At 38.0% G+C, this 19,357-nt stretch overlaps 1 protein-coding gene across 1 annotated transcript in view; it reads left to right on the top strand.

The window, feature by feature from the left end:
- The first annotated feature begins 5,890 nt into the window (after positions 1–5,890).
- LOC108277158 (roundabout homolog 2) overlaps positions 5,891–19,357 on the top strand; it is a 157,965-nt gene continuing 144,498 nt past the window's right edge. Inside the window, exons 1-2 of the mRNA XM_053686651.1 lie at positions 5,891–6,887; positions 13,147–13,473. Coding sequence (XP_053542626.1) covers positions 6,833–6,887; positions 13,147–13,473 — 382 coding nt within the window. The 5' untranslated portion in view covers positions 5,891–6,832. The remainder of the gene's footprint in view (positions 6,888–13,146; positions 13,474–19,357) is intronic.

Genomic DNA, 19,357 nt, shown 5'->3' with positions numbered 1-19,357 from the left:
AAACACAGGTCACAAAAGACAATTATATCTAACTGATCTATCAGTAGCGTGAGGTAATAAATGTTCAATGTCTTCAATCACTTATTCAGCAGAAGAAATAATTACTCCTGTAAAACACCATAACTTCTTCATTTTTTAAATTTTTTTTTACAGCAGTTCTTCTCCTAACCTTTAGCGGCTGACACACAGCAGAGATGACAAGAAGAGATGACCAGTGGCAGCGAGTCCAAATGGGGCACCAGATCATCTAGTCTAACTGTCACAGCGCTGTCGACCTGCACAACATATAGCAATGATGACTGTAATGGAAGCTCATCCCTAATTCTGGAAAATAAAATTGTAAACAAAACTGTACTGAGGCCAACGTACCATTTTATATACCACTCTTAGATGCTGGAAGTTGCTTTATCTCAATCCTGGAAGATTTGATAGTTTTATAGAAACAGTATATTGATGTGATGTGGCTGTATTGTACATATTTTTGTGGGGTTTTTTTTAGCTTACAGTCAGTGTTTGGTGGGGTGGGGTGGGGTGTGGGGGGGTGGTTGGGGGGTTACAAAGGGGAAGCTACCTTCTTGTTAAAACAAATGATACCAAACATCTCTGTCGTAAAACTGCCATCCCCATTTTCCATGCCCTTTGGATTTATTTTGTTATGTGATATGATTTAAGAGCAGTAATATCATTAACCTTTAGAAATGCGAAAAATCTTTAGGCTATTACATTACACTGGTTAGCTAGCGATCTAACCTACTGGTTCATGTGGGGTTTTTCTTGTGTGTACTGTAGTCTACCAGTGTAAGGCTAACTTTAACACTGTTCGCTCCCATAGTCATTTTTAACATCAACAAACCCATAGTCATTGAAACCTAGCATCCATCATGATTTTTTAACCACATGTTCTGTAGAATGGTGCTATATAAATTTTCAGAAATACCTTTATTAGCACTTTGGAGCGTTATTAGGGGCCACACGGATAAGCAGGACTAACATTTTTCAGTCTGGTTTCATTTAATTTACGAAAGGTTGAAATGCAAAAATATTATATGGGAATTTTGTGTGCATGTGCATGATGAGTATTGTCATGAACTATAAATATTAGAGTTTCTTTTCATTTAAAAAGCATGACACAGTGGCACAGCAGATGATATTTGTGCCTCACAGCTCCAGAGTCTGGGGTTTGATCCTGAGATCTGTCTGTATGGATTTACTGTCAGTTCTCCCTGTGCTCGAATATTCTGGTTTCCTTCCACCTTCATCAAAAAGTGTGAATACATGTGTGAGTGAGTGTGATGCTTTGCAGTAGACTGGTGTTTTGTTCAGGGTGTATGAACAGTGTTCCTGGGATTCTGGAATTCACCACAACCCTGACCAGGATAAAAACAGTTACTAAAGATAAATGAATGCTTCAGTTTATGAGGTGTATTAATCTATGCAAAAGATCCAGGGTCTTTTTAGAGTGTGTGTTAGAGATGTTTGTCTGTGTTTCTTGAAATCAATGATCGTGTGTTTAATTCCAATCCTAATTGAACATATCACTCTGGCTTATTTAGAGACTCAAGGTTCCCGGTTCAAATGGGTTCAAAAAATAGAACTGCCAAAGAACTATTTCTGTTTTCATACAAAATACCTCAACTGCTAAATGCTTACGCTGTACTTTGCCTCTCTTTTCATGAAATCATCTGCAAATGCCTTAATTATAATTGGAGCTGTGCTGCTAAGTGGTACACCTGCTCAAACAGTATACAGTGTACTGTATGTCCTTTCCATGGAAGTCAAAGTTGGACTTATTTTTTTTTTCTGTTTCACAGTCCTTAAACTGCTACATAGATAACAAAAGGCAAGCAAGAAATGGAACGAGAGATCGCTGTCCCTAGCAGCATTTTGATCTTGTCTCATAGACTGAATACCGCTGAAGCCTGTGTAGCGGCTTTGCTCCACTACACCCATCTCCATTTTGACATCCCTTTCTCTGCAGAGGCCGCTGGGACTGACATAGCCATCAGCAGATGTTGATCCGGGTCACAAGAGCGATGTCGTAAGTGCAATTCCTACCAGTGTCACTCACTGTAATGTAACTGAACCCTCAGCCAGCTGCTGAATGGTGTGGAGTAGCCATCTTGTGTCATTTTACAGAGTGATGCACTTTGACAGCAAGCACAGTGAGCAAACTGGAATTTCCTACAGTCGAGATATTTTTGTGGCCTTAGAGATTTGTTTTTTTGGCAGTTTTGCAATAGTATAATAGAGTAGGGTCAAAATGACATGCTGTAACTGTTGGGAGTGGTTATAATTTCAATTCTTTTTTGTGACACTTAATCTTCCTGTTTTAAACTTTGACCACAAATTCTCCTGTGTAATCTTCCATTGAACTTCTATTATCCTTAAAACAAGCAAGCAAACAAACAAACAAACACAGGATCACATCTGTAAATCCACATTCGCTTGTTTCTTCTAGCAGTATAAGGAAAATAAGCTTTACTCCTGGCCTTGTGCATGATGACCCTGCTCACTGATAAATAATTAAAAACCAATCTACAGTATTATATTAGGTCTCATTTTTCCCATTAAAGCTTCAAATAATGAAATTACATAAATTAATTATGAGTGAATTTACATAATGAACAAACTGTGAATAGTTACAGCTTGGGGTTTAGAGCTCCTTTTTTCTTGCGCTGTTGGAAAAGACAAAAATAGCAACAACAAAAAAAAATAAAAAATCCATAGCAAAATGATTTATTTAAAGGTATTGTGATGAATTAAAGTGCTTAATATACCTATACTATACTATATAACTGTTTTGACGACAGAAGTCTTTTTCTGGCGTGTAACTGGCTATATAAATATTATTCTGTCTTGTTATTTCCGTTGTACTATCAACTATTCAGATTTCTTTTTCTAGTTACTATTGTCAAAGTAGCCAAAGTAGTCAAAGTTCAAGTAATAAGAATTATCACTTGGTGTGTGTAGTGTGTATAGTGGTGTGTATAGTCTGTACACCATGGTGGTGCGGTGCATAGCGCTGCCGCAGAACAACTCCAGGGTCCGCAGTTCAATCCTGAAATCGGGTTACTGTCTGTGTGGAGTTATGTATATTCTCCCGGTGTCCACGTGTTTCCTCAGGGTTGCCTGGTTTCCTCCGACCTTGCAAAAACATGCCAGTAGGTATATTGGCTATGCTAAATTGAACAAAGGTGTGAATGTGTGTGTGTCCTGTCCTAAACTGGCATCCTATCAGCGTATTCCAACCCATGCCGAGTGTTCCTGGGATACCCTGACCACCATGAAGCGGTTGCTGAAGATGAACGAATGAATGAATGTATATAGTCACTTACAGAGTATAGTTTATACTGTAGTAAAATGTATATACTATATATTTGCAAGTATCAGTATACCTTAAGTATATTTTTTTAAAGGAAAGAAATTGGGTTCTAAATGTCTGTAGTAGCTAATGCTTTATGATAAATAAAGATGTATGCTTCATTTTCCTCCCACTACAGAACACTTAGTCATGCAGCGGAGCACTTTGAGCTCCAGACTGATTTAGCCATGGTGAGGCAAAAAGCAGTACAGGAGGTCCTTCATACCCACTGCTTTAAGATTGTACAATGCATCCACTCTGCGTTAGCTGGGAAATAATACAACATTTTCACATTCCACCTCACTGTATTTATTATTTATTTTAAAATTATTTTCTTAAGTGCACTACAACCATTTTACTTACTTTTGTTCCCACTTATCATTACTAAGCGGTTAATTTTTTTAAAAAATCTTATTTTATTCTTATTTACTTACTTTACTGTTGCATGGGTAATTTGCTTTTTTTTTATTGTACTGCTGCAACAACAATTTTTCTATATATCTATCTGCCTATCTATCTATCTATACTCAGTAAAAAAAAAGAAACATCCTTTTTTCTGGAGACTGTATTTTAAAGATAATTTTGTAAAATCCAAATAAGCTTTACAGATGTTTATTGGAAAGTGTTTAAATGATGTTGTTCATGCTTGTTCAATGAACCATAAACAATTATTGCACATGCACCTATGGAATAATCCTTAAGACACAAACAGTTCACAGGCGGTAGTAATTAAGGTCACAGTTACAATAACTTAGGACACTAAAGAGACCTTTCTACTCACTCTGAAAAACACCAGAAGAAAGATGCCTAGGGTTCCTGCTCACCTGCGTGAACATGCCATAGACCTGCTGGAGGGAGACATGAGGACTGCAGATGTATCCAGAGCAATAAACTGCAATGTCTGTAATGTAAGATGCCGAAGATATGTAAGACAGATTTTGATTTTGTCACCCCCAGATGTGATCGAGAACCTGCAAATGCCTTGGTGGAAGAGTGGAGTAACATCTCACAGCAAGAACTGATGAATCTGGTGCAGTCCATGAGGATGAGATGCTCTGTAATACTTAAAGCAGCTGATACTGACTATTGCTTTTAATATTGTCCCCCACTTTGTTCAGGGACTCATTATTCCATTTCTGTTTGTCAAAGGTCTGTGAAACTTGTTCAGTTCATGTCTCAGTTGTCGAATGTTTTTATGTTAATACAAATATTTACACGTGATAAGAAATTTGCTGGAAATAAAAGCAGTTGAATATGAGAGGACATTTCTTTTTTTGCAAGTGAAATTATATTGACTATATTTTCAAATTTATCTAGTGTTTTCTATTACGATTAATGACTAATTTCAAGCTTAAAATAGTCTTGTTCTATTGGCAGATAACTTTGTTCCTTTTAAGCAGTTTTCTTTCTAGAAAGAAGTAAAATTATCTGCCAATGCAAAATGTAAAGATTAAAATGAGTAAAATGTCTTGAAATAACTTTTATAATCTTATATTTGGTTTACTGTAATCTTATAATAGGAAATACTAAATAAAGTTGACTGTATTTGTGACATTTTCACTTGTTAAGGTGCCAGTTTTTGCACTGCCTTCTAAGAGCACTAGTGAAAATGCTTCTATCTTGCATTATTTTCTAATTTAATACAACAGATTTTCATTACAAATTATATTATTGACAACAACGTGAGTCTTTCTTTCTTGAATCTTTCTTTCTTTATACTCAGTATTATCAGCAATACTAAAATATCACACTCTTTCTTTCGTTCTTTCTTTCCATCCTTTCTTTCTTTCCATTCTTTCCATTCTTTCTTTCTACTCAGTATTATCAGTTATACCAAATTATCACACTCTTTCTTTCTTTATTTCCATCCTTTCTTTCTTTCTTTTTTCTTTCTACTCAGTTTTATCAGAAATACCAAAATATCGCACTCTTTATTTCTTTCTTTCTTTCTTTCTTTTTTTCCCTTTCTACTCAGAATTATCAGCAATACCAAAATATCACTCTCTTTCTTTCTTTCTTTCTTTCTTTCTTTCTTTTCTTTCTACTCAGTATTATCAGCAATACCAAAATACCACACTCTTTCTTTCTTTCTTTCTTTCTTTCTTTCTTTCTTTCTTTCTTTCTTTCTTTCTTTTTTTCCCTTTCTACTCAGTATTATCAGCAATACCAAAATATCACACTCTTTCTTTCTTTCTTTCTTTCTTTCTTTCTTTCTTTCTTTCTTTTCTTTTCTTTCTACTCAGTATTATCAGCAATACCAAAATATCACACTTTCTTTCTTTCTTTCTTTCTTTCTTTCTTTCTTTCTTTCTTTCTTTTTTCCCCCTTTCTACTCAGTATTATCAGCAATACCAAAATATCACACTCTTTCTTTCTTTCTTTCTTTCTTTTCTTTCTACTCAGTATTATCAGCAATACCAAAATATCACACTCTTTCTTTCCCACCCTATGCAGGCTTATCAGCAGCATCAGAGTAGCACTTTCCTTCTTACCGTCGCTTTTTTCTTCCTTCCTTCATTCCTTCCTCCTCTCCAGAAGACTATTCAGATTAGTTAGAAATGGTGTGAGAAAAAGGCACCATGTGTCGACAGGTGCCGCCAAAACACTGCGTACTCCAGCGACACCGCTCAGAAAACCACACCATATGGCTTTAATACGATTTTCTAATTTCAGCAGTTTTATGAGTAAGGTTTACATTGCAAACATACCATGCTATATCAAAACGTACACGTTATTTAGTTCCTGCTCGTGTCACAGATTCAGCACACAAGACACCCAGGAGCTTCTCTTTTATTCAGAGTGCGCTCACCTTGTAATAAACTTCCTCTATTCTTTATTGGAATGATCCAGATGTTTGACTTTAAACCTCTCTCAACCAGAAATGCCTCTGTGCTTGTGTGTTGGTTAAAGCTAATGGTAAATTTTGAATTGACGGCAAATTTTTGTGAGGGTGTTTGCTGCTGGAGGAGGTCCAACTTGATCCTCATTGAATCCTGCAGATGTGCAGCTCCACGCGCGCACGCGCGCACACACACACGCTCACTCACACGCACACATGCGCTCGCGCGGTGGCAAGGTGCATCCCTCCTAATGCAAATTCGACGCATTTTAATTGCCCGATTTAAGGCGTCTGAGAGATCTATTTCAGCGAAGACTCACCGCTCTATATCTGCGTTGACATTGAGCAGGAATCTGGCTTTGAGTGGATTTGTGCAGCGTTCACTGAAACGATGCTGTCAGACTCAGAGCAGGCGAGTGGATGACATGGACGGCTGAAAATGTGTGGATAAGTGACATCCTCTATCCGGTGATGTCAAGAAGGAGTGAAGAAACTTTGAGCTAGATGATAAATGCATGTTCCCATTCATTGTGCGGACTGAAAAACAAAAACAGCCAGAAGGACTTCTGAGAATTATTTCTGCACCAAGTTGTGATTAATCGCCTGGTCGCGATGAGCGATACTGTGTCACCATGAAGCTTCTGCGGTTCATTATTTTGTGCGGATTTCTGAACACTCAAATCAATGGTGAGTTCTTGCATTGCTTTATTAAATAAGCACTATCCGTAGTTTGTTTCAAGTTGCACGAGACAGTGCTACAGTCTCAATGCGCAGTCGGGTTCCTATAGGGACTGAAGAAGGTCTTCAGGTTGACTTCCACGTCCATAACACAACATATTTCACTCTCATGTAACATTCAATTCAGTTCCAGCATATTTCATTCAATTATATCAAATTCTAGCCCAAATAATGTAACTATCAAGCTATAGCTTATATCAGAACTGTATCCACAACACACCCAGCGTGTATCCTGTTTTTGTTGATATTACACTCGACGCTACAAGTTTTCCTCCTCTTTTTTTTATTTTTTATTATTTTTTTTTACACGTTTTAAACATAAAATTCATATTAATTAGCTTTCACTATGCTTCTTTTCGCCATTAAATCGATACACAGCACACTGAGGTCGAAAATATCGAGTCGAAGTATGGAAACTATATCTTCGCATTCTTTATATAGATATTACAGCTCGAATTTAGCCACTGCTATCGATTTCAACACTTTCTTCTAAAGGTTACTGGGTGAGTATTATAGCCTGTATTGACTCCAGGCTAGACTTCCAGACAGGGCTGAAACAGTATAAAATTCACTGTACGTTAAGTGTACAACCCAGTATCACAGTATGACGGTATAGTGTCAGAGAACTGTACTATTCCCTGTCACTGGGGTGGTACTGTCAAGGCTACATCTTCTGTACCTTTAGAATGTTTGTTGTACCTGGGTGCATGTGGTGCTCCCCTTTAATTAGCTTTAAGGTCGAATTACATCACTTAAATTATTTTTAAAGGTATTAAGATACCTAATAAAAGTACTAAAGATGCACCCTTGATGGAAAAGTACAGTTTGGAATCTGTATTTCTGAGTGTATGCTTAGTATCACTGGCATTAAATGTGATAGCATAGCATCAGTGATTGTATTCGTTATTATTTGGTTAGGAAAGGTTTTATAATATGTGTTAAAAGGGTTATTCATAGTTTTTGGTTTATTAAAATAATGAAGACTTACATCTTTTCTTTAGGGTGGTACAACGGCTAGTCTTGCCACCTTACAGCTCCAGGGTTCCTGGTTTGATCCGGATCTTGGATTACTGTATGTGTGTTTTGAGTTTTGCATGTTGTCCATGTGGGTTTCCTCTAGGTTCAGTTTCCTCCCACCTCTCAAAAACATGCCAGTAGGTGGATTGGCTAGTCTATGTAGAGTGCCCCTAGATTTGAATGTGTGTGCATGGTGCCTTGCGATGGGATGGTATCCAAACCATAGTGGATTAGCGCCTCCTGCCCAGTATACCCATTAGAGGCTCGACATCCACCATGATCCAGACCAGGATAAAACGGTTACTCAAGATGAAAGAATGAATGAATGAATGCATGAATTAATTTTACGACTGAATTATAGTACATATTATTTATTACCTTATTGTAGTATCCTGCCACACCCCTGCCTGCAAATGTTCAATTCGCTGAATAACTGTAAATCAAAACTGTTGACATTTTAAAACAATACCAATATCATAGCACTGAATATTACCCCATATAAAATACTGAACCAATACTAACTTCCTCTTAAGAATACCTGAATGCTTCTGATGTCAAGTTATCCAAAAAGTATCATGTCTGACAGGCTTTAAGACAAGCTTTGACCTAAGTTCAGTGCAAGAACTGCTCTGTCAGTCAGAGCCATATGTCTTGACAGCATATCATTTGTCAGTGGATTAAATGGAAAAATGCAGTTTCATAATACCGTTTCAGTTCAGGATTGGTGCATTCCTACAGTTTCAGAAAAAAACGGGTACTAAATTTTTTGTCGCTGAGGTGGTACCCTCAAAGGTACACCTTTTGTATCTTTAGTATGTACCTTTCACCTAGAAGGGTAAACTTACAAGGTATAAATTATGATCCAGTGTACCTTAGATTTTTTTTAAAATACACACTGTACCCAAATTCGCATCTGAAAGATACATATTGAATTTTCTCCCATGTAATTGCAGTGCCTTTTGCTCACCTTGGCTACATCAATTTGCCGAAAATATAATGTTAATATTTGCCATGTTTAATCTCCCCCTCGTTCTACCCCAGTGAAAATAGTGAGCTTGTTTCACTCAGAAATAACCAACTTCACATTACGGAATAAAATTGTGATTTCACTTTTGTGTTGTGTTTAAAATGAAAACAGTCAAACACTATATGTTTATTCTATGTATTATTATAAATATACACTGTGAACGTTGGTGAATATTTCACCAATAGATATAGGCATTTGTGAACTTCATCTGCTACAGTTAAATTGCCAGTAGCAGTTAATATTTATGCCAAGGTATATTCCTTGCACCTCTATGTTTAGGAAAGTTCAGAATGACTGTTTCTCTTCATTGTCTTCTTAACACGTTATTTGAGTGGTCTTGGTGTGATATGGTGTGCTTGCTCTCTGTTTTTAAAGTTGGTTTTATTTTCCGATAACTAGCAAAATGGAAATAGGTGGCAGTGCTACAACTCACTTGGAATGATTTGTGGTCAGACCTAATCCTCGGGCACGAGATAGCCTTTGCTATCTTTTTGATTCTACTAACCTGTTTAGAACCTCATTAAAAGATGCCCAAGGTGCTTTCCTGATTGAGTCTTTTATATAACCCTGTTTGCCCATTTATTACCACCTTTTCTACATTATCTCTTACCATATCATGATCTCCATACAGGCTGCATATACGGGATTGGGGTTGATTTGGGATAGCAATAGAGACGGTAGTTAGTAGTATAGATCGTCAGCTGTTAGGAATGTACAGTGTCTGGCTGCACGGATTCTTTGAAATTCCTGAGCCTTCACTATCATCAGTCTTGTCCTTAATGGGAAATGAGATGTAGGCTGTAGAGGGAATGAAGCATTGGAAACTGCTACCGCAGTCCACCAAATCCCATTCTCCATGGCTTAATGGCCGACGGTAGAGTAACACTGAGTAAATAATCGGTATTGCTTTCATCTTTCTGTGCTGTAAGCTGCAGCCCCGGTGTCCAAATTGCATTCCGGCCTCACAGTGGATTTATTGAATTGACATCAGGAACATGGCACAACTGTGCCCTAAACCACTCAGCAAGTGAACTTGTTATAACCAGCACCTGCTGTTTCTGAATTTTCTAAAGAACATCAGTGCCAGGACACCGGCTGAGCTTCGGCTTATGTTTGGACTTCCGAAGAAGAAATTTGTTCTTATAGAAAAACATGGCATGTATAGGAAGCCTGTCAAATCTGACAAGGTGCTGAAGGATCACGCATTCCATCATCCTTCCCATCTGCCTCGCCATTTGCTTATGGATTTCGCATGGTAATGTCGATTTGAAAAGACATACTCATACATCTAGCATGCGCACAATGGCAGATACAGTGGGTGTGAGTTACTGCATATGCTCTAAAGCTTCAATCCCTGACTGTCAATCTTGTCATCTGCCAGCATGACAGACCCACACACATGGTGCACATGCCTTCATTTCTCACTTTTCCTTTCCCTTTTCCTGAGGGAATGATCTAAATCTAGGGTATGCTTATAAACGAGTGAAAGACCACCAGCTTGCCAGTAAAGTCGGTGTTGTTCTGTTTTTGTGGATGAAAGCTTATGAAATCTGGGCACTCATATGTACAGGAGCACTGAAGGGATTAATGAACCAACAGCAGTCTGAGCGAGCAGTTGATCATGTTTATGCAAGAAGCTCTGCGACTGAGTGAGCCGAGTCATCTAACTTGGTCTTTATGTTGGGAATTGCTTTGGTCAGACAGGCCAGCAGACAGTCAGTTAAGCAGACAGTCTAGAGAATGAGGTCTTGAAATTGAACTAGTGATGGAATTTCATATATTGAGGCTGTGCTGTTAAATCTTTAATGCAGTCTACTGCCACGGCATGTCAGGAGCGGGACGATGGTTTTAGCTGTTGCTATGAAATCTGTTCTCATTAGTGTGCTCATTTGCATACTGTAGGCGAGAGCTTTGACCCTGCATCTCTTATTTCAGTCATTCGGTGGCTTCGAATCTAACAAACTATCATTTTCATGTATAGCAAAATTTAATATAAATATTGTTCGAGGCTGATAGTGAACCTGAAGAATCGGCCAAAGCAGCGAAATAGGGACACTATTAATGAAAATCACACATACTAATCCAACAAGCACACATTCATTTATATGTAAATATAAATGATATCTTTAAGAAAACACAAACCCACACACACGTGTGTATATGATTGTATGCACACTCCTAGTGTTTTCCGCCAGGGAGACAGCAGTGCATTCGAGTCAGTCTCCTAATAAAATATCTGATTGAACTCTTTCGCGCCTGTGGGAATATCATAAATGTAACATGCACCTTGCACTGTCAGTCTGTCTAACTTAGATGATCTGGTCAGTTTTTCTGTTCGTGATAGACACCTGGCCCAACTCCTGAGAGCATACCATATACTGCATCTAAGCATATAGATTCTATATGAGCATAACCATTTCTAAGCATTATCATGGATTTATTCATTTATGTACTATAATAGTAGCTCATAAAAACAGTCAGAGTATTTCATTGTAGTCTTAAAAAAAATCACCCTGAATGACTTCCATATTATCATGTAATGAAGGTGGATGCAAGTACAGATTTGAATTTAATGGAAACAAACAAACCATACAAACGCTGTAGACTAGACACGCAAAACATGTATTTCAGAGAGAAATACAAGGACTACAAGAACACAAGAAACCAATAACGGCAACGTAAGACTGAAGCGAGGCAAAGTGTGTAGTGCAAGACTTGACTTAAATTCCAGTGCTCCTTAAACCAAAACGTGTATCAGGTGCAAACAGTCATGTGGCGTGACCTGGTGAGGTGCAGTGGCTGATGGGAATGGTAGTCTTGCTCCAAAGTCGGCACAACCATGACACATCTATATTTATGACTAAATATATGAAATATTCAGTGGCATCCAAAATGTATTTTCTAATTAAATTCATTGGTTAAAATATTTTCTTTGACATTTTGGTCTACTTTCACTTAATGGTTAATATTTACCTACATTATCCACAATGAATACCTGCTAATGGTTGCACGAGTGGGATTTAGCCCTTGCTTCATATCTAAAGAGAGCAATGCAGCAGCGTTTTAGTCCTTTCGTCTGTCTGGCTCTCTCACCTCTTCATCTGTACACTCTGCTCAAACAGATCAGTTCCAAAAGCTTCAACGTTCATGCTAATACCACAACGACACCATCATGCTTGTCATCTTGTAGGTCAATAACTGTTTTCATTTAGATTTTGTAGAATGCATCTCCTACTAAACGCCATTTGTAAGTGTGCTAGCAATGTCTTACTGTGATGTCAGCACGCCAAAACCACTAATTTCTCACGGGAGTCACAAAAATACAGGACCAACCAACCAATTACCACCCGAATTGCTACGCACATCATAAATATTTCAATATAAACACATTTAACATGGTTCAGGGTGAAATATTCCTATAATCTTATTTTAATTAACTGTCATATTTTCTTCATTGCATGTACTGAGCCATTTTTTTTCTATTTTAGAGCAATGCTCTTGTATATTATATACAGTATTTTGTATCATTCCTATGAAATGCCCAATATCCAATATATCATACGTTGATCTCAGTCATTAGCATATAAACGATATTTGGAAACACAGATATGCTCTGAACATGCCTGAGGATCCTGATGTCTGGGACGAAAATCACCTTTTTGTTTCATATTTACAAAGACATCATTTCAAATCATTTTTATTTTACCTTGCTACTCATGCAAACATGATCAAAATGAGCGGAATCTCTGTCATATAAATATGATTTTTGTAAGTGAATGTTGAACACCATTCCAATATGAATTTTAGTGATGTTCCAGGGTTGTGTTTTTTTTATTTTTTATTGGATTTTACACTACAAAGGCAAACGCATAATGTGACAACATTGATATCACTGATATGGCACCCCTCAGGGGATGGGGAGGAAAAAATAAAGGGGAAATGGGATGTCACATATGATGATTCACAGATTGTATGGTATTGGTAATAGTCCAGAAATAAATTCAACTAGCCGCATCCAAATCGTTGCTAATACTGGGAAGACGCAGGAGGAGTGGAGAAAAATAGCTACTGAATCAAGATGGCATGTTGTTGAACAGATTATGGGGATAAATATGGATTTCATCTTCTAAATAATCCCAACATTCCTTGTTTTGTTATTGCCAGGATCTCGTATCCGTCAGGAGGACTACCCCCCGCGGATTGTGGAGCACCCATCAGACCTGATCGTGTCGAAGGGTGAGCCGGCCACGCTGAACTGTAAGGCCGAGGGCCGTCCAGCACCCACTGTCGAGTGGTATAAAGATGGTGAGCGTGTGGAGACAGACAGGGACAACCCACGTTCGCACCGTATGCTCCTTCCCAGCGGCTCACTCTTCTTCCTGCGCATCGTGCACGGTCGCCGCAGCAAACCTGACGACGGCAGCTACGTGTGTGTGGCCAGAAACTACATGGGAGAGGCGGTCAGCCACAACGCTTCACTGGAAGTGGCATGTGAGTAATTTCTGAGTTTGACAGCTTTCTATTTTAAGTTATTAAAAGGCACGTTGATGAAAAATGGCTTTAGTTCGTGTTTGGATGCACTGCTACTAGTATTGGTATCTGGTATTGATATAATACTGAACTTAATTACTGAATTTACTTCTACTTATAAAAAATGCTCTGATACCAACATCAAATTCCATGAATTACTATGTGACCTAAGCTTAGTGTACTGTATGTTAACGCTCTAATGAACAGACGACACGAAATGACAGCGATCTGGTCATGTTTCACGATTAACAATGGCAAACACAGCAAAGCAAAACAGCCTACAGAATGTGCTCTGTAGAAATATAAATAGAGGAGCTTCTACAGCATCTTCCAACACTACAAATAACCTGAAACATAAAACTTATCACACATACATACATCTCAACACGAGGAGTTCATTGCCAGCAAATAGCAGCAAGTAAAGCTGAAGCAAATAATAGCTAGGAGAGAAAAAATGTCTACACACATAACAGCAGAAAATAACAGCACTTATGTTGTTCTTGACAGCCAGGATTTCTGATGCAGTGAAAACAACAAAATGTACTTTACTTACATGTGTACAGAAGCACTTTTCTGAAAGTGAAACAAAACTCTCTCTTCTCTGATATAACTAATATAGCTAGCGAATGCACTTTATTTCAAATCAACGAACTACTCTTATGAAGATTGAGTGTATAAACATGCGTGTGCTGTTCAAAACACGGCCAAAACATAAAAAGAGTAAATAAATTGTTCTGTGACATCCCTGATTGATGATGTATGTTACTTATCTCGGTACCAAAAAACACGTAGTTGGTCTGAAAAATTTTTATTTTTATGTATAAGGCCTACTTCTGCTGTATAAAGACTGTATTCAGGTGTATAAAGACTACTCAATGACTATATATATATATATATATATATATATATATATATATATATATATATATATCCACTATTCTTGGCACCCTTGGTAAGTATGAGCAAAGAAGGCTGTGAAAAATTGTCTTTATTGTTTAACCTTTTCAATTCAATTCAATTCAGTTTTATTTGTATAGCACTTTTAACAATGGGCATTGTCCCAATGCAGCTTTACAGAAACATATAAACACAGGATACAGATTTTAAATGTATGAATTTGTCCCTAATGAGCAAGCCTGTGGCAAGGAAAAACTCCCTGAGACGATATGAGGAAGAAACATTGAGAGGAAAAAGACTCAAAAAGGGGACGGTAGGGACAGAAGGTAACACAGACTTGAGGGCACTCTGGGACATAAGGCAGCCATCCACTCCACCATCAACAAACCTGGGTGAACGGGGGAAAGTGTGTGTTTGTGTGTGTGGGGGTGGGGGGTGGGGGATGGGGGCTTGGTCAGCATCCAAACATCCCAGTTCACCACAACACTCTATGCCTGTGAGCACTCTAGATCTGCTCCTTTACCTAAGAAAAAAAATATATTCACAGAAAGCTTGACTAAACAAATATGATTTCAGCCTGGAGTTAAACACAGTGACTGTGTCTGAATCCTGAACACTAATTGGAAGGCTGTTCCATAACTGTGGGGCTTTGTAAGAGAAAACTCTTCCCCCTGCTGTAGCCTTCACTATCCAACAAATAGCCTGCACCTTTAGATCGAAGTACGCATGGTGGATCATAGCAAGCCAAAAGTTCGCTCAGGTACTGTGTCGCGAGACCGTTTAGTGCTTTATAGTTCAGTAGTAGTATTTTATAATCAGTGCGAAATTTCACTGAGAGTCAATGCAGTGTGGATAAGATCGGGGTGATGTGCTCGTATCTTCTGGTTCTACTAAGGACTCTAGCAGCTGCATTCTGGACTAACTGGAGTTTGTTTATGCTCCTACTGGAACATCCAGACAGTAAGGCATTACAATAATCCAACCTAGAGGTGACGAACGCATGAACAATTTTTCTGCATTGTGTGACATTATATTTCTTATCTTAGCAATATTTCTGAGGTGAAAGAAGGCTGTCCTAGTAATATTATCTACATGAGCGTCAAATGAAAGACTGGAGTCAATAATCACACCAAGGTCTTTTACTGCTGTACATGATGAAGCAGAAAGGACATCCAGTGTTACTATGTAATCAGAAAGCTTATTTGTGGCTGCATGTGGTCCTAGTACTTCTGTCTTGTCAGAATTAAGTAAAAAGGAAGTTAATAAGCATCCAGTGTCTAATGTCCTTTACACATTCCTCACCTTTATTAAGCTGGTGTCTGTCATCTGGCTTTGCTGAAACATACAATTGTGTATCATCAGCATAACAGTGGAAGCTAATTCCATGTTTATGAATAATTTGACCCAGAGGTAGCAAATATAAAGCAAAAAGCAGTGGGCCTAAAATAGAAACTTGCGGAACACCAAACTTTACCTCAGTATATATAGAGAAGTCACCATTTACATCTACTGTTATGTAACGCACCCTATAAACGGAAGCAAGTGCAGGTTCAAGTATTTATTCACAACCAAAGTCAATGTACATGAAACAGGAAAACAGGAAAACAAGGTCTAAACGTGAAACGAGAAACGAGGTCTAAATATTAAACTAGAACAGGACATGGAAACACTGCCGCTTAGAATCTCGGTAGCTAGCACATACATGGAGGCTCTACGTTCATATTTCTCGAACTAAGGTCTAACACAAAACGAGGTCTAAACATTACACTGGAATCGTGGCATGAAACGAGAACAGGACATGGAAACTTAACCATGTCGACATCTATATACTCCGTTACCGCTTTTCCCATTAGCACAATTAATACTGCGCGACGTGCGCAGCAACACGAGGGGTTTAATAACTAATGTAATTTACCTTGAACGCTGACAGCTGGTAACAATTAATACACACTCTCGAGAAACAACCAATGACTAAACAAGGAGGAGACAGAACAGGATCAAACGCACGTGTCCATTGTAAACAAAGTCTCCATAGTTCATACGCAATCCACGAGCGTGTGCTCGCCCTGGTTTGTGCACACGCGCGCCCTCCGGCGCTCCGTGCATGTCGCTGCCACAGCGCCATCTGCAGGTGAGATCGTGACATGTACGAACCGATAGCGTTCAGTCAAATAAGACCTGAGCCAGGAGAGGGCAGTTCCCTTAATGCCAACAATGTTTTCTAGTCTACCAAGGAGAGTAATGGGATCAATTGTATCAAAGGCTGCACTAAGGTCAAGCAACACAAGCAAGAAGACACAACCCTGATCAAAGGCCAGTAATAAGTCATTTACCACTTTAACCAGCGCTGTCCCTGTGCTATGATGAAGCCTAAATTAGAGTTGGGGTACTCGATCCCGGACTCAGACTCGAGTCCGGGCTCGAGTCCAATTATGAACGAGCTCAGACTTGCCACGTACTCGGGTAAATTTGTACTTGAACTTGAGTCCGTGTCTTGTGTAACATGAAAAGAAAGATAAAAAAATAAATAACAACAGGAACGGACATCCCACCTATCCCGGAAGTTCCGGGAGTCTCCCGATAGCGGCTCCCTCACGGCTCCCTTTTTTTTGAGAGAGAGCAAGACACCAGTAGCAGCAGAGAGCAAGGATGCGTCCGAAACTTACCTACTTACCTACTAAATAGTATGTGGTTTCGGATGCAGCCCGAGTAACAAGAGCGAGAGAATGACAGAGAGCGTATCCTGATTGGTCTCTCTTTCTGATAGCTAGACCTATCAGTATTCTCTGTGGGTGGGCTTTAATGTCGACCTCTCTCTCTCTTCAGTTCAGTGTACTGCTGTAGTTCAGTATCACTGTAGTGTTAATGCACGTCATGGCAGAGTGTCCAAAAAAAAGAAAAAGAAAATACAAAACGCAATTCACTCCAGACTACACTAAAGTATACCCCTGCTTCATAGGGGTCAAAAATAACAATGGTTTTGTAAGTTTTCAACTATGATTGTAAAAGACATGTTGAGGTAAGTTTAAGAGGTGTCATTTGTTCATTAGCATAGCAAATTTAAAGTAGCTGGCTGGCTGCTTAGGAGCTATTCTGTTGATGTCCTACGTGATGATGCCAAACTCCCTGTAGACTTTCTTAAAGTTGTAATAGAATAAAAAAATGACTAAATGAATTGAATATAATATAATATTATTTAAAAAAAAATATGTAATATAATTATAAACAAATGAGTGCATGTATGTGTATACATATATATATATATATATATATATATATATATATATATATATATATATATATATATATATATATATATATATATATATGAGATGGGGTTGCAGGGACGGTACCGCTCTGAAATGACTTTTTGCAGGGTGGGATGTCAGTAAGAAATGAAGATAACAAGAAATTAATGAATGTCTCCCTGCCACACTTGAAACGCATGCACAGGAAGCTGCCTCATCGTGCGAGTACCGAATTGAGTTCTCTTTAGTGGCTTATTACGCTTGGACGGTTAAATAAATACACACACATCGTGTCAAAATGCAGGTCTGGCCAAGTATTCATGCAAACACAATCGGTTATGTCTTATGTGAATGTATACAGTTGGGGAAAAAATCGGAGGTGTGTCAATACAGTATGTTGGATCTGTGCATTAGGTCTTAAAGTGACAGCAGTCTAATAAACCTGCTGCTGTCTGTGTCATTAATGTTCATCAAACAACAAAAGACAAAATGAAAATCACTCACTCATTTGACTGAATAACTTCAGTAAATTGAATAAGAATCACTGTATATGAAAACGTATAGTTATCGTGAAATAAGATTGTAGTCATATCGCCCACCCCTAAACATTAGCATTTGGTGATTTCAGTCTTGAATTTCACGTAAAATATGAAATGTACTTCTTAATGTAGTAAATATCATAAACCCTGCTAATAGGGATTTTTTTTTTCATTTTAGGAATTAAGAGCTGTGTTCAGAAATGAGCTTGTTGTGATTCATAGACAGATTAAAAGCGGTAATAAAGCATGAAGCTTGTTTTTATGACATGCTGCTAAATGTAACTCGTACTCTCTCTCTCTCAGCCTATATAACTGTGGGGGAGACGCATCAATTAATTGAAATGTCAACTTGTACAGTTGCAATCAAAATTCTTCAACCCCCATCGCAAATCAAGTTTATTGTCAAAATGTACAGACTTTCAGCTGTTTGAAATGAACAAATCAAACAAAAGCAATTGAAATAGTTCAACACAACGAACGCTTCAAGTGGTTTCCCCAAATTCAACTGAAAATGCAACTTATAATGATTTCTCCAGTTTCAAAATTATTCAACCCCCTGAATAGATTCCCTCACAACAGCACAAATATGCAAAACAGGTGTTGTCTCAAGCAAATCTGATGAAATTAATCAAGGACTGCATTACTGGATCATACATTTAAAATCTGCATTCTGAATTTATATATTCTGTAAAGCTGCTTTGGGACAATGTCCATTGTTAAAATGACTATATATAGAGCAGTAAACAGTAATAAATGAAGCGAAGTCAATATGTGTGACGATCCTTGGCTTGAAAAAAAACAGTAGTCTCAGGTACAATTTTTGCAGTGTTATAAGCAAATTATCTGGTAAGTTTGACTGAGTATCTTGCAGAACCAGCCACAGTTCTTCTGCAGACTTTGCACTTGCTTCTTATTTTTGCAGCAAAACTTTAGCAGCCTTCATTATGTTTACGTATGAAAATCGGTCTTTTACGTGATGTGCTGCTTTCTTTACTGACATACAAACATTTTTTTTCTGTAACATTTAATTTTGTGCTAGAAAACTAACATTTCTAAATCAAAACTGTTTTTGTACTGACTTGATAATGTAGAAGAAATAAAAAATCTAGAACAATGTTACTAAAAAAAATAGGGTGCCTAAGACGTTTGCACAGTACTGTA

This window comes from Ictalurus punctatus, chromosome 16 (assembly GCF_001660625.3).
Source record: "Ictalurus punctatus breed USDA103 chromosome 16, Coco_2.0, whole genome shotgun sequence".
NCBI classification, from domain to species: Eukaryota; Metazoa; Chordata; class Actinopteri; order Siluriformes; family Ictaluridae; genus Ictalurus; species Ictalurus punctatus.
This window is presented reverse-complemented; position numbering and strand designations above follow the sequence as displayed.